Here is a 17,806-nt window from a genome sequence, read left to right on the forward strand (position 1 = left end):
ATATGCATGCCACATTATATTATTATCAAACTTAAACTGTATTTGGAGTAGAATTTTGAGAGTTTTTAACAGAAATTTCTATTTTTAGTAACAACATCAACACCGTTCATCAAAATCAAAAACCGATACACATAATTATGTATCTTAGTGTAGTCTACTTGTGTGCCAAGTTATATTGAAATCAGACCAAAACTGTAGGAGGAGTAGCATTTTGAAAGAATTTCCAGAAAATTCTAACAAGTAACACCGTTCATCGAAACCAAAAACCGATACACAGAATTATGTATCTTAGTGTAGCCTACTTGTGTGCCAAGTTATACTGAAATCAGACCAAAACTGTAGGAGGAGTAGCATTTTGAAAGAATTTCACAGAAATAGTAACAACGGCAACACCGTTCATTGAAATTACACAGAATTATGTATCTTAGTGTAGTCTACTTGTGTGCCAAGTTATATTGAAATCAGACCAAAACTGTAGGAGGAGTAGCATTTTGAAAGAATTTCCAGAAATTTCTATTTTTAGTAACAACGTCAACACCGTTCATCGAAACCAAAAACCGATACACAGAATTATGTATCTTAGTGTAGCCTACTTGTGTGCCAAGTTATATTGAAATTAAACCAAAACTGTAGGAGGAGTAGCATTTTGAAAGAATTTCAAAGAAATTTCTATTTTTAGTAACAACAGCAACACCGTTCATCGAAATCAAAAATCGATACACAGAATTATGTATCTTAGTGTAGTGTACTTGTGTGCCAAGTTATATTGAAATCAGACCAAAACTGTAGGAGGAGTAGCATTTTGAAAAATTGTTTGTAGCTCTTCTGGTCTCTGACCAGTAGAGCTAAAAATGTTGCGTAGTTATGTATATATATGGAATTTAACATTTCGTGTTGGACATGAATTCCTGGGTTTCATAATCCCTTTAAAACAATGAAAGTTTCACCCCAGAAAAGTTAATGATAGAGTTCATGTAATATTGTCTTTATGCCTGTTACACACTTTGAAGCTGAGTTTGCCCATTGCTGTAACTGTAAATGTCTGTAAAGTTTAACATTAATTAAGTAGAGTTGTGTAAAAGCAGAATATACAGTTAACAACAATAACTTAGCATTGCAAACATCATATGTATTCAACAGTGATATGGTAATGTAACCTATATTCTCTAGGTAAATAATAACAATAAAATGCAATAAAAAGGCTTACTAGAAAGGAATGTTCCTTTTATTACAAAAACTTAAGATGAGACCAAAAATCTTACTTAGTACTTCAAAGCCATTAAAAGTACTGCACAAATTATATCAATGTAAAATATAACAGCAATTGCAAAACTCTATTTTGATTCTTAGCTGCAATTTCTCTGGTAAAACATCTGCGTAGGAGTATTGGTAGATTTGTAGGGTTTTGACATCATCAATACATTTATCAATTGTAAATCTCTTCTTTGTATTTCAATCATTAATACTGAATTACTTTCTCAAGTTAACTATTCTACCCACACAACAACTTAATCTTATGTTGAATAGTTGATATGATGATTATTGGAGACTCATCTTTCATCCACTATGTGAAAAACTGTTGCTTCTTTGAGTAGAAACTTCCTCTGATTTGATATGGTTGTAAAAAGACCTCCAAACTTGAAATAAAATTGACAGAAACTCACTGCTGGAAGGAATAATGAAACAGAACCATAGGGATTAGGTATTCACTGGTTCAGAAGATAAGAATCATATAGAAATAGTATGTTCACTTCATTCTGTTGTAGTCTTAACACTAAATTTTGTATGAAAAAAATTTCTTGATAGAGTTGTCACCAAATACATTTGCAAAGATGGGGGCCAGGCCTGGAGTAGGAATGGATGTAGACATGGGGAGGGGTAGGATCAGTAGGGTTGTGACCAATTCATGAGATGGGACAATGAATATTTGGAAGATGAGTTGTAAGTTAGATTTTTGATGACACAATTTTCTATATGTGTTGACTAAATTTTGTGGAATAGAATGGCTAGACTTGGGATGACTCAATCTGTCTCGTAAACTTGGGGGAGGTGAGTTGATGACTCATGTCTTTTAATAACTAAATTTTTGCAGAGATGAATGGCTAGACTTGCGATGACTCATTCTGTTGTGTAGAACTGGTTGCTGTAGCTGTCTCATCTTCCTCGGGTAAGCTCTCCGCCATCCATTTAGACATCTCCAGGGTTAGGCTGGCTTCTCTTAATACCTGTAAAATACAAGTGAATCAACACCTCAAAAAAGAAATCCTGAGGATGGCTTCTTGCAATACCTGTAAATTAGAGGGTTTTTCACACCTGAAACATGACTGATAGTCTTTATCCTGAAATGCTTCATCCCTGCAAGTTCGATGAGGATAGAGTTTATACAGCGTACAAACTTGAGAAAGAAAAATTTTCTAAAACTTTCAACTCTTCCACCTATCGTGGAATTAGGTCAAATGACCCACCTTCATGTATCATTAAAGTAAGTCATATGACCCATCTATCATGAAATTAATTAGGTCAGATGACCCACTTATCCTGAAAGTAAGTCAGATGACCCATCTATCATGATCTTAGGTCAAATAACCCACCTATCATGAAAGTAGGTCAGATTCAGTATCAATTGCATGATCTATGTAGTATGTATTACTGGGTGCATTATCTCTTGAAGTTTGAGATACTTTTTATATTAACTAAATGCCAAAATTACATTTTAAAAGACTGGTCTTCAAAAATTTTTAAATCAAGGATACTGATGATTAAGATATATACATCATAAATGAAATAATTGGGTGGAGCAAATCTAGCAGACTTTTGATAGAATTTGTAGGAAAAAAGACACAAATTTTAAAATTAATGAAATAGATAATAATAGCAAGAGTGACTTTCATCTTAATTTTAAACTTCAACTTCACATGGAGCTAAGCCTTACTCTGAGGTGTTCCTCAACGTCGGCCATTTTTTGGTCGATCCAGTCCATCTCTCCAGACAATTGGCAAGCATGCTTAGTGACAAGTACTAGATGATTAACAGAAAGCACCAGGGCAGTACACCTGTAATACAATACATCTGTTTTACTGACAAGTATTACATGATTAACAGAAAGCACCAGGACTGTACACCTGTAATACAATACATCTGATTTACAGGTAAGTACTAGATGATTAACAGAAAGAAAGCACCTGTAATACAATACATCTATTTTACTGAAAAATACTGGATGTTTTACTGATAAGTACTAGATGATTTACAGAAAGCACCTGTAATACAATACATCTATTTTCCTGAAAAATACTGGATGTTTTACTGATAAGTACTAGATGATTTACAGAAAGCACCAGGGCAGTACACCTGTAATACAATACATCTGTTTTACTGACAATACTGATGATTTACTGAAAAAATACACCTGTAATACAATACATCTGTTTTACTGATAAGTACTAGATGATTTACAGAAAGCACCAGGGCAGTACACCTGTAATACAATACATCTGTTTTACTGACAAATACTAGATGATTTACAGACAGCACCAGGGTAGTACACCTGTAATACAATACATCTGTTTTACTGATAAGTACTAGATGATTTACAGAAAGCACCTGTAATACAATGCATCTATTTTACTGAAAAATACTGGATGTTTTACTGATAAGTACTAAATGATTTACAGAAAGCACCTGTAATACAATACATCTGTTTTACTGACAAGTACTAGATGATTAACAGAAAGCACCAGGGCTGTGCACCTGTAATACAATACATCTGTTTTACTGATAAGTACTAGATGATTTACAGCGAGCACCAGGGCAGTACACCTGTAATACAATACATCTGTTTTACTGATAAGTACTAGATGATTTACAGAAAGCACCAGGGCAGTACACCTGTAATACAATACATCTGTTTTAGTGATAAAGACTGCATGTTTTACTGACAAGTACTAGATGATTTACAGACAGCACCAGGGTAGTACACCTGTAATACAATACATCTGTTTTACTGACAAGTACTAGATGATTAACAGAAAGCACCAGGGCTGTGCACCTGTAATACAATACATCTGTTTTAATGACAAGTACTAGATGATTTACAGAAAGCACCTGTAATACAAGACACCTGTAATACAATACATCTGTTTTACTGATAAGTACTAGATGATTTACAGAAAGCACCAGGGCAGTACACCTGTAATACAATACATCTGTTTTACTGACAAGTACTAGATGATAAACAGAAAGCACCTGTAATACAATGCATCTATTTTACTGAAAAATACTGGATGTTTTACTGACAAGTACTAGATGATTTACAGAAAGCACCAGGGCAGTACACCTGTAATACAATACTTCTATTTTACTGACAAGTACTAGATGATAAACAGAAAGCACCAGGGCAGTACACCTGTAATACAATACATCTATTTTACTGAAAAATACTGGATGTTTTACTGATAAGTACTAGATGATAAACAGAAAGCACCTGTAATACAATACATCTACTTTACTGAAAAATACTGGATGTTTTACTGATAAGTACTAGATGATTTACAGAAAGCACCAGGGCAGTACACCTGTAATACAATACATCTGTTTTACTGACAAGGACTAAAAATAAGAACAGATTTCTTATAATTCTTGAAACTTTGAAGTAAATTGTTATTTCCTAAATATTAATTGTATGTTAGGACATCCAATCATAGTAGATTAATACATACAGATACAGTAAAACATGCTTATGATGAATTGATGCTTACAGTTAAGTGATATTCACTCCCCTGGGTTTTTATCGTAAAATAAATTGTACATGTTATGCATATATATATTAGGGCTGTACCAATATATCGATATTCAAGAAAAAGGGCAGTACACCTGTAATACAATACACTATTTTCCTGAAAAATATAGGACAAACAGTTTTTCTTCTAATTCTGTTAAAAAGATGGGAATTTCAATCACCAAAGATTATATTTCACTTTTTTGAAATACAACTGTTAAATAATTATATAATTTGTAAGGAAATAACACAGTTTTTATAATTATTACAAAACACAAAGAGAAATTTATTTGAACATGTTGATTTTACTGTCATTAAAAGTTTTAATTTGAAGTGTTATTTGTAATGACAGTGTCCCGTGGGGATCCGGGTTAGAATAGGTCCTCAGTACCCATTGCTTGTCGTAAAAGGCGACTAAATGGGGCGGTCCTTCGGATGAGACCGTATAAACCGAGGCCCTGTGTCACAGTAGGTGTGGCACGATAAAGATCCCTCCCTGCTCAATGGCCCTGAGTGCCGAGCATAGGCCTAAATTTGCTGCCCTTCACCAGCAATGGTGACGTCTCCATATCAGTGAAATACTCTGGAGAGGGACGTTAAACAGTACGGAAATATAAAAAAAATGTAATGACAGTGAGGCAAGAACTTTAAAATGGGTAATTAAAAACTTAATTGTTATAAAATTTATGCATAAAAATGAATTATAAGCCTTTTCTGATGGATTTGATTTAGAATCCAATATACCGCATATCGCTTTGAAAAATATTGTATCGTATCGTATCGAAATTTTTGGCTCAATACACAGCCCTAATATATATATAATGAATACATATATAATGAATTCTGCTTATCCATCCCTGGCACTTTGTTTTAAACTTTAACAGTAAACACACACTCTCTCCTTGGAAGGGGACTCAGCCCTTCATTCTAACCATTTAAACTTCTCTTTACTTAAGGATGCTTTGTACCAAGTTAAGATAAAATTTCATACACACCTGGCCTCTAAGAGACGTGGGTCCAGTGGTGGATACATGGCTACGACGACTTCGTCGACGCGGGGACTGATCCTCTTAGCGACGGTCACCACCTCCGTCAACAGCTCCTGTGTGTGAATCGTCTGGGAATTCCCCATCGTCATGCCGACCAGCTGTTCCGTCAGGTATTTACACGTCTTCAGGACGGAGAGACAGTGAGGCACTAAACCTCTGTAACGAAATTATGCCAAAAAATTATATTTTCAGTGTTTCATATATCGATTAATACTTTTTCTTGTAAATGTATTATATTTTATTTATATCTACGTGTGTGACATTTAGCGTTGTACTTGAATTAGTGGATGTTGATTTCTGTGTAGGTGCCAAAAAGAATACACTGCTAAATATTAGTTAATAAATACATTTACAACATTTATACATGGTGTTTTCCGGGGATTTATGCACTTTTTTGTTTAATTTCATTCTATATATTGCATGAATTTATTGCAGACTGATTTGATTTCACATTTCCATTTTGATATAAAATATGTGAAATTCAACATTTGCAAAGAAATCAATGCATTTTGCCAATGAATAAATGATAATGTTGCTGTTGAAAATAAACACAATTAATCATGTTAATGTGTATGTGATAAAAGAAAGTTGCTTTAAATTTTAGTTTTCAAATCATCAAATGATCTTAATGTACTCATTCAAAACAAAAAAAATTTTAATGTTATGCATATATATAATAATTCTACTGATAATTTGGCACTTTGTTTTAAACTTATAATTACACACAACACACTCCTCAGACAGGGGACTCAGTGCCTTACCAGGGGTTTTGAAAATATATCAAATTTTAAATTTTTTGCATTAATCAAAGAAAAATGTACCAAAATTACAAATCATAAATTCCAGATTTTTTTTCATCAAAAATTGTTTTAGAAGAGGAGTACAAATCCATTTATAGACTTTAAAAATATTGCACACATGTCCTTCATTTAGTGGAACTCTTCAACTCTACGGAAGAACCCAATAAAGTTCAAACTACGTTAAGTATGACCTTAAATTCACAAATGAATATACATATATAGATATATTACATCGTCATATCCGACCAGCTGTTCTGTCAGAATCTGATCCAGTTTTTCATCTGGACATCCGGAGCTCCACACCAGCAGTTACCGGTCTCTGTGTGTCCTCTTCTATTAACTGGACATCTGGCCTGTAAAATAATTTACAGTAAAACTAAAAATATCTGGCCTGTAAATAATTTACAGTATTGTAAAATAAAAAAAAACATCTGGTCTGTAAAATAATTTACTGTCCAGTAAACTAAAACAAGAGATGTTTGTAAAACACTTATGCCCCCCTCCCCCCAAATTGGATTTTTTTCTAAGTCCAAAAGGGCATAACTCTGTCTAAAATGGTGCGATTCTAACCAAAACATAACTTGACCTAGATATTCAGCTGTAAGCTGTATGCTAAATTTCATTTCAATATGTGCAACCATTGCAAAGAAAATGAACGGAAACTGCAAATAAGTGGAATTTTTTTAAGTCCAAGAGGCATAACTCTAACAAAAAGGGTGCGATCCTACCCAAAACAGAACTTGACCTAGATATACATGTGCACGTGAAAAATCTGTATACTAAATTTCATTTCTATATCTGCAACCGTTGCAAAGAAAATGAACAGAAACTGCAAATAAATGGAATTTTTCTAACTCAAAAGGGCATAACTCTAATAAAAATGGTGCAATCCTACCCAAAACAGAACTTAACGTAGATATTCAGCTGAAAAATCTGTGTACATGTACTAATATTCATTTCAATATGTGCAACCTCTGCAAAGAAAATGAATGGAAACTGCAAATAACTGAAATTTTTTTAAGTACATGGGGCATAACTCTGTCAAACAAGAAATCTGTGAGCCAATGCTCACTAGTAATACCCCCGCTCTGATGCAAATAAGCACTATCATGTTAATATACTGTTTACACAAGTTCAATTACAGGCAGATGAAGTTGACATCAGATTCATATCAAAATTACACCCACCATATGGCATGCCCCAACAAAGTCGGTAATTAAATTTCAAGCATCTGCTATGAATAGCTAATAAGAAAACTGCTATGAAAATTTGTCATGTATGAAACGGACAGATGCACAGACAAACAGGAAGTTGACATTTTTTGAGCAAAAATGTATCCCACCATATGGTATGCCTCAGAAAAGACAAAATTTCAAGCATCTACGTTGAGTAGTTGCTGAGAAAACTGTGACGAAAATTTGTTTCGGACGGACACATTTGTAACAGACAGCCAGCTGGAAGAAGAAGACAACGGAGAGACACACAAATAATTGGAATTTTTACTAACCCCCCTCTCCAAAAGAGCATAAAGCGGGGGTCAAAAAGATTTGATTGTTTTCAAAACAGAACTTGACCTAGATATTCTTATGATAAATCTGTATACCATATTTCAATATGTGCAACCTCTGCCAGGAAATTGAAAGGAAACTGATGATAGACCAACAGACAGACCTACAGCAGCCCTTCCCTCTTTGAAAGGAGGCATAAATATCTGGCCTGTAAATAATTAACAGTAAACTAAATATATCTATCCTTTAAATAATTCACAGAGGTATAATAATTTACCTGGTCTCTCGGTGCTGTTGAGTGATGAGATCCGACTCTTTCTTACATTTCTGTCGACACACGAACACCAAGGCAACAACGGAAGCTATAAAAACGGTAGACAGGACTCCTATTGCTATGGCAACCACCAGTTCCATGGCTATGGGGCCTCTTGGATGTCTACCATTGTCACATTTCTAAACAGACCTACAGGATAAAATAAAATGGCTATGATTTATTTCATTTTTTAACTAAAATGGAACAGAACCATCAGAAAAGAGTAAAATTAGTAAAAGCATTGTGTACACTTATCATGATTATATTTGTGTTTGAAATATGGAGCAATTTTCCATGATATGTCTAATAAAGGTTTAATTTCATCCCTATTTAAAAGAAAAATCAAAACACAGATTTTTTTTGCACTGAAAGGTCGTTTTTGCATCCTTTAAGCATAAGGCAGTGCCTTAAAGAAGGAACTATTTATTAATTTTTTTTTGGCAAAAAAAAATAATTAATAGGGTAAAAAATAATAAAAATCACTTTTGTGTGATCAGAAATTTTAATATGTTTACTGTATGTGACTGTATTAACTGTAGATTTAAATTACCTGCTATATCATACATATACATTTTTAAATCAACTGAAAACCAACTATCACTCAAGTCATCTTTTATTCGCAATTCATCAGTTTGAAATCAATTTCCTGCAAGTAATTTTCACCACTGCGGAATGATTCTCTATAAAGCAAAATGATTGGTTTGCTGCAATTAATATTTGTGATTTAAAGTTGGTTTTGAAACTCGCAGTTATTTCTCACACACAATTAAAGCTTGTTAACAATACTCAAGAGATAATTGAAAATGTATAAACATGGAAGTTAGCAGAAATAACAGATTGTTTTAGTATTATCAAGTCAAAATTGAGTCAGAAATTACATGACTGCATATAAATATCATGAGTATTGCTCTATACGTCAGTTATGCCATTTTGTTGCATCAGGATCAATTTCAATATAATTGCAGTATTCAGACAGATATTGTCAATTCTGTATGCAATTGATGATAAGCATTCTACATGAATTAATAATTTAACAAAATTTGTGAAACATGAATTGATTTTTTTTATCTTTCATTAGGCAGGTAGGCGTTCATGAAATTGGCTCAGCTCACCCACCCAAATTCATTTAAGAGTATAATGTTTCTTCTTCACTTTACCATGTTTAGCATGCATGTACAGAAACTTTTAACAAAACAAGAAAACAAAATTAATATGGCTTTTATGACCTTTAACCAATTAGATTAAAACTCTTCTTGATATGGAGGTAAAAAAAATCATTATCACCAACCCATTGGGCATCCTTAAACAATATGTTGCTTCATCATGTTCATATGACCGACAACCGAGACTACAAATTGTTATTCTTTTTAGTCTGGAGATAAAAATATTACAAAATTATACCTTTCAAGCCTCCTTAAATACTGTTGGTCATTGAATATCTAGAAAATGTTTTGACATCCAATCCATGCAATGAAATATTGTTGAATATCCAAATTATCAAAATCACTCGAGAGAAAAAATATATTAAATTCTATAATCCATAATCACACAAACTTAATGTCAGCATCTTAAATGGTAAAATCATAAGTTCTCCAATTATCAAAACCCAATGACAATCTGAGAACTAGGAATATTGACCAAGTTGCTCAAAATGAAGACAACTTGTTCCTCAAATCACACACAACAGGAAATCACCTGAAGACCGTTATCTGAATATGCATCAAATGTTCAGAACAAAAAAAGGCTATGTTGAATTAAAGTGACAAGCAAAATTTATATTCATGTTCGTCCTTAATGAATCACTTTGACAAGTTACAAGGAGAAAGGTGACGGATTCGACACATTTTCGTCAGGATAATTTGCATAAACTTTGCATATCATACATGTCTGTGTTTCACATCGCAGTGTATTATAATGATATTATGTAAAGTAGGATTAATTTTCCTAAAATTGGTGTAAAAATTGAATACATTAAAACTGTTTTGTGAATTTCCAGGAAATAAGTTAAATTTCAATCTGTCAGAGTAATGATTGCTCTGCAATTGCCTGAATTTTACATAATAAATAGGACCTATATAGAACGTGACTTTAAAAAATAACATTTAAAAGATTTTTCTACAGTAATACTTTTCTTTGCCATTGTCATCCCTTACTACCCCTGAGCCTTATTGAGGTCATGATTTAAACAATTTAGAATCCACGTCCACTGCCTGAAGATGCTAGTATCCCTATGCAAAACTTGTAGACTAGTGGCACCATCGAATTTTCCCCGTTCATGATTGTAAAGAAATTTTTTTTTAATGACCTCCACCTAATTTTCACTTTTTCTGATTTATCAATTTATGTCCCCTAGGAAGAATGGGTGTGGTCCTGCATTTGATACTCTAAGGAAGTTTGGTTAAAAATGGCCCAATGGTTCTGGAGAAATATATCATGTATACATGGTATATAAATTGAAAATGTGAAATTCAAAAGTTTATGACAATCAACAAACTGACCAAAGACAAAGGACAAATTTTAATCAGAAAAGTTTTACCTTTTGCTCAGGTAAGCTAAAAAAGCTCACTTGAGCCTTTTGCTCAGGTAAGCTAAAAAACAAAATATATTATTAAGTTATGAAATGAAGATGTTTAATTCAAACCTGAGAAAAATTCATGTTAAACCTCTGTTTTCATCCTTACAAGCAGAAATCTTTCTCCCCTAATATCAAAACACAACTGCTTCAAGTAAAACATTGACAGACATTAACAACAGAGGTTTAATGGCTTTGAATCATGTTCCTGTATATTAAGGACAAGTGTGTTGATCTATTTATTTAAAAGAAATTTACATTAAACAGCAGCATACAAGTTTACCATATGAACCTCATAAAAATGTGACCTTGCACAAAACATTGTAATTTCTTAACCATCTTTTTGCATCTTTTTATTTACATAGACTGCATGTACCTATTATACATGTTAAAGCATGCAAAACATGCCCTTTTTTGGAGGGGGATCTAAAAAAAAACTTCTACTTCTATATAATAAAGATCAACCAAGCAGCTTAAAAATGTTTTTTTTTTAAATAAAATGATATAAATTAAATTCAAATTGGAAAGGGGAATAAGAAATATTGGAAGCACTTGAATAATGAAGTAAAATATACACATGCAGATAGGCCGGGGGAAGGGCTTATCAATGGAGAAAGGGGGTGGGGTAGTATGGAGGATTGGCCAAAGTAAAAGTAGCTCATTATGTATATGTAATGGAAGTAAACAGTACAGGTGAAGATTTGCAATGCAATTAGTTTTGGGAGATCAAGGGTGAATCAATCCTGCAACTGATAACAGATTTTTTTCCCCCTTTTTTTGTTAGATCTAAGATGGATAGGACAAAAAATAATTGTGATCAGTGAGACAGAAAGAAAATAAAAAAAGACTTTAAACCCATAATCTTAAATAACTTCACTGACTACCCTTTTATTTCAGAGAATCCATGCATTTAACATGTTTTTAATTAGCAAGTTCATTAAGGACAGAAGACACCTGAAATAACACATAACATCAGATGTACTTTTGATATAAATTTGCAAACCCGCAGTGGGTTCACACATAAATATATCACAGCTATCATAATTAAACAAGACATATTAAAAAGCATGCAAGCTTTTATACACCAATTAAGATGCTCCAATTAATTAACACCTTGTCTGTAATTAATACAAGTTGCACTGGAATCTTATGCATATATTTACAAGATTAATAGAAGATATGGCAGACTATAATAGCTATACGATGTATTGCACAATTCTTCTTATTGTCTAATGTGCCCTTTGGAAAGGGTAAAGTATGAAAAAAAACCCTGCTGAATTAGAACCCTAGAACACATGACAATTTCAAATGCCTTTTAGCTAGTCATCTATCAAGCACCTGCTATTGTTAAGTTTCAGATCCCTCACCTACTAACATCATGAACCTTGGATGAAATGTTACCATTAATTAATGACACCTGCTAATTGTTATTTGTACAATGTAGTACCCCTCCCCTTCCCTCCCCTTTTTAAATCTGTCAAATACAATTTTCCTCCAAACTTTACCATTTTATATAATCATGTAAATTATTTTGTTTGTTTGGTAGGGGACCAGAAACAGATGAACTGCTATTTGAACTAAGTCTCCTTTTCTGCTCTGAACAAATTCTAAATCCTTATTTTATTGCTTTGTGGCTTTGTAATTATGTTCCCCAAACGAAGTTGGGGAACATATTGTTTTTACTCTGTTTCTTATTATTATTATTATTATTATTATTATTATTATTTTTCTTCTTCCTGGGAAAATTTTGTCCACGAGTGATCTTGTAAACAACACATCTGACTTAGGTGAAACCTTTTTAGGGTCAGTAGGCATGTTATGTAGAGTTGCCAAACGAAGGTCATTTTGCGCGCACGTGCTTGCAAGAGCGCGCACGTGCAACACGTAAAATGACCAATATAATGGATATTGCTGTAACTTTTCTATTTTTTGATGAAAATTCTTAAAACTCATAATGTAAAAATATATTAGTAGTATAGACAAGATGACATGGTCAAAATAGCAAGATCTCACGCGCATGCACGTGCGCTTTGCTCTGATTGGCTGAAACTAAAGTCTCAATATCTTTCTTGTTTTACGTCATAATCCTTTGAAATTTTGATGTTTAGTTACACATTATAAAGGTCTACAGCCTGATATATAAGAATTTTCATGAAAGCACGTACATGCACATGTGCTGGAAAGAGCGCACACGTGCAACATGTGAAATAACCAATTTTATTGATGATGACATAACATTTCTATTTCTTGATGATTTTTTTAGAAACTCATAATGTAAGGATACATTATTAGTATAGACAAGATGACATGGTCAAAATAGCAAGATCTCACGCACATGCACGTGCGCTTCGCTCTGATTGGCTGAAACTTAAGTCTCAATATCTTTCTTGTTTTTTGTCATAATCCTTTGAAATTTTGAACATAGTCCTACATTATGAAGATCTACAGCCTGATAAATAAAAATTTTCATGAAAGCATGCGCAAGCGCGCGTGCTGCAATCTGATTGGCTGAAACTTTAAATGGCTATATCTCCCTTGTTTTTTTGACGAAATGCTTTGAAATTTAAAGCATAGACATGCATTAGGATATCCTACAATATGATATAGAAAAAATTCATGAAATCACGCGCATGCACGTGTGCTGCAATCTGATTGGCTGAAACTTGAAATGGCTATAACTCCCTTGTTTTTCAACCAAACAGGATGAGATTTAGAACATAGATAGTTATAAGGGACTCCTAAAAGAAGGTACGGCCATCATGCACGTGCATGACGTGCATGCATTTGGAACTAAAAATACACTTGAATGAGTAATTTTTAATACTTTTCGACTGAATGCTTTAATATATAGTATATCAAAATATATAGATAGTGTAGACAAGATGATATGGTCATAACGCACATGCATTCACATGCGCACGGGTGCAATGCTACAGTTTGAATATAATTGGTATCCTTTGGTAATTGGTATCCTTCTCGGTAAACGTTGTTAAAGTCAAAAATGCACAGAGTTTGTCTTATTTAATGAAACTTACAGGGAATATGGCACCAAAATGAAGTTGGGGAGCGTTTGGGGAACATCTGTAACGGTTCCCGTTACAATTAGCACTAGTTTTTTTTCGTTTTCAATTTTGTTCTACACATAAATTTTCACTCTGTTGTTTACTGCTATAATAGCCACAGTACAAGAAATGGGGAACAAAGTCAAACAAATGATAAGAAGACCATCAGTGTGACTGTCACTCATCCACATAAGTTTCCGCTTTTCTGGTCCAGTGGTTCTTCATCATCAGATTTTTCCTCAATATTTCATTGTAAAACTTGGATTCCCTAGTGTGGCCCTGTCCTACACTGGGGGGTCATAATTTTAATAATTTAGAATTTAGAATCTACACTAGTCACTATCCCAGGATGCTTCCACAAAAGCTCAATTGTTTAGTTTTTTTGCCCAGTGCGGTTCTTGAGAAGATTTTTTAATAATCCAACTCTATTTTTGTCTTTTCTTGATTATCTCCCCGTGTCATAGGAATTGACCCTTAAATTTAACTTCCCTTCATACAAGTATGTGGAAAGTTTGGTTAAAATTGTCCTGGTGGTTCTTGAGAAATTGAAAATTTACAGATGGATGGACAGACAGACAGACAACAGACAATGGTTAATCAGAAAAGCTTACTTCAATACTTCATCTTTCAACTCAGGTGAGCTAATATTTTGTTACTAAATTTAAATAATTCATAAGGTGTATATTTATTGAATTAAGCATTGTAAGTTACAAATTATTAAAATGAACATTAACCAATCAGAAACCATGTTTTCATAAACTTAACACAAATGTTTTTGAGAAAAAATAATGAATAGATAATCATATTTATAAATACATCTTAGAACCTCTAGTTATTTTCAAAATTACAATTATATGTGAACGTTTAAACTGAATTTTGCTCATTAGCTAAACAAAAATAAAAAGAACCTCTTTTGTGTTCATACAACAAATGAACATGTGTTCAATGCTGATCTTAATCAAGAATAAAATTTAAATATTTAAATATTAATCAAAAAATCATAAATATCAATATCATTAAATATATAAATTCTTACAAATCATAAAAAATATCTCCTTCGAATAATCCATTACCTGGTTAATTAAACAGGTACACACGTTGAAGTCATCGAATCATGCACGTCATTTATTGAAGCTAATTGAGCGCGCATTAAAGGGTGTCAAAGTCTGTAAAAAACTCGTCCTACCCAATGGACTTGTCAACAGAGTGCATTTAAATTAGCTTATCTGGAGGACGTCAAGCGAAAAAAGACAAAGGGTACACCACTATCGCATGGCCACATTGACAGGAATCAATGAGATCATCAAAACAAGATTGGAGGTTTTGGCTTTTTTAGCGTCCCAACTATTGCATGAAGTCAAGAGAAAAAAAAATCCATCCCAAGGTTGGGACACGTGAAACTCACAGATTTTACCCAGAAAATAATGGGGACTATAATAGAGTCTGTTCTTATCGCAGCATCATAATTATTGAAAAATAATGCGGCAAGTCCAATGGCTAAATTTCCTTTCAATAATATTCCGGCAATGAAAAGCCGATATGTTACGTAATATTCTCCATGGTGAAAAACACAAAATCAGATGAAATATTTGATCCCTCTTTAAGCAAACAAACCTGCCTGAAAAGGTTTACATTAACTCTAATTTAAATTTAATTTGTTATAGCATCTGAAATGGTATGTCACATCAAACAGGTTTTTTCTGGACATCATAAAAAAACATTTAACATTTGATTAAAGCTTTCATTTATAGACATGATCAGGACTACGCATTTCAGTTTAATCAAGCTGTATGTCTATTCCTAGTCTGAAACCAAATAATAAAGGCTCTATATATTCTTCTCCAGACGTTCTTGTACAGTAAAGTTGTGTCATTTTGTATATTATGTCAGGACCTTAATTTATTTGTGCGTCTTTTAAATTAAAGACAACTTAGCAACTTCATATCAGAATGACATTCAATGTTGATATATTAGAATCTGTTTATTTAAACATGTTAAAACCTCAACCAATTGAATAGGTACATTTTTCTGAGATGTATATTAATTTGTGGGCAACTGAAAATGTTGATGTGGACCATAGAATTTATAAGAATCAGTAGTCAACCTGGCCATAACATAGATTTTCAAGTAAGATTTAAACCTTGGAGTAAAACATTATCTCCAGGATAATAATTCATTCGCTTCCCCCTTATATAAGTGTTCATAATGCAAGACCATCAACATTTGTGGATTTGAATCACATTTTTGAATGTGTATTTCAAAATATTTACACTTCTTATGTCTTTGTCCGAGATAAAATTACAAATAGTCAATGTACTTTATTTCCTCATCAATGTACTGGTTCAATGATAGGCACAGGTTAAAAAACCTGTGCAGGGCGATTGATTTCATGACGATGATTAATCGATTGGCTTGCGTGATAATTTTATGCATCAGGGGTGTGCAATTACCATTGGCCGATGCCCAGGGCTACCAGATTTAGAGGCTATTGTAAATCTATACTGCGTTAGCCCGTCAGTCTAGCAAATCCAAAACGAAAGTAAACATATATTTACTTTATTGTAAAATCATAATCTTTTAAAATTAATACATTTTCCCATATGCATTGTGTGTTGCTATTGTCAGCTATAGAGTATAGTCAATAAAAATATGGAGAAGTACCTAACAATAACAAAGCGCAAACCATTCTTTGTTTTATTTATTTCAACTTAGATGTTTTTACCTCTATATTATACTTATACATGTATTGTTTTAGGTAGTAAATGGGCTATAGTGATTGACAACCTCGTGCTAGTAACTTTGTTACTGCCACTAGCCCGACCGGCTACTTACTATTTTTTGTACTTGCACACCCCTGTGCATAAACGTCTTCATGCAAATTATCACGCAAAAATCTTCTGCAAACGAATTGGTTCTTTTATAAAACAATTAGAAACTGAAATGCTTTATCTGTTATTAAAATATCGTATATTTATCTGTTAATTTATTAATATATCCCAGTGACATTGAACATTTTAATGCATGCAACATTACAGGATTTTACATAACTAAATGTATACGCGAACTACTCATAGTCCTCTGCGTCTCTGCACTCAATATAATACAAACCAACTCTGGCAGAAGTTTGATGATTAATTATTTATAATTAAGTAGTTTTAACATTTAAAGGTTAACAGAGATAGTTTTACTTAATAAAAACGCAACAAATACAGACTTGTCGAAATCCGTCGGTCCTGTCAGCAAGGCCGTTAAAAATTTGTCTGGACCGATAACATTTAAGAAAACGTTGGTCCAGATGACCATTTGAAAGAAATTGAGCGTAATGCAAATTTAATAAAGGTCGGGATGGGGATGCATAATTGAAGGTCACAAACCCAGAAAAAATGGCCACGTACGCAGCATGTTGACGATATCTAAGTAAATTTGTTGTAGCAAAGTCATAAAACTTGTCATTTATGTCTATGTTAAAGACTCTCTATCCCAAGAAAGGAAACTTGTTAGATTGAAGGCTATTAAAAATAATAATTAAGTACATTTTGGTGCTGTTATTCATATGACTTTTTCAGCTTCAAAATAAAGGTACAAGTATCTGGTCTGACAAAAGTTTGACTGGTCCGACAGAACACTCGATTTTGTCAGACCAAATGTCTGACAGTTATTAAAAAATTTCGACAAGTCTGCAAATATGTAGGATTCTTGGCTCACTCTCAGAGGAATGTTAAACC

At 33.1% G+C, this 17,806-nt stretch overlaps 1 protein-coding gene across 1 annotated transcript in view; it reads right to left on the reverse strand.

Annotated features, from left to right (window-relative positions):
• Nucleotides 1-853: 853 nt before the first annotated feature.
• Nucleotides 854-17,806, reverse strand: part of LOC134258955 (transmembrane protein 98-like) — a 19,836-nt gene continuing 2,883 nt past the window's right edge. The window contains 6 exon segments of the mRNA XM_062741547.1: nt 854-2,225; nt 2,933-3,053; nt 5,773-5,984; nt 6,855-6,915; nt 6,917-6,979; nt 8,412-8,597. Of these exon segments, the coding sequence (XP_062597531.1) occupies nt 2,103-2,225; nt 2,933-3,053; nt 5,773-5,984; nt 6,855-6,915; nt 6,917-6,979; nt 8,412-8,548 (717 nt within the window). The 5' untranslated portion in view covers nt 8,549-8,597 and the 3' untranslated portion in view covers nt 854-2,102.

Source organism: Saccostrea cucullata, unplaced genomic scaffold (assembly GCF_032062105.1).
Source record: "Saccostrea cucullata isolate Sc308-1 unplaced genomic scaffold, CSIRO_AGI_Scuc_v1 ctg2997, whole genome shotgun sequence".
Classification (NCBI taxonomy): domain Eukaryota; kingdom Metazoa; phylum Mollusca; class Bivalvia; order Ostreida; family Ostreidae; genus Saccostrea; species Saccostrea cuccullata.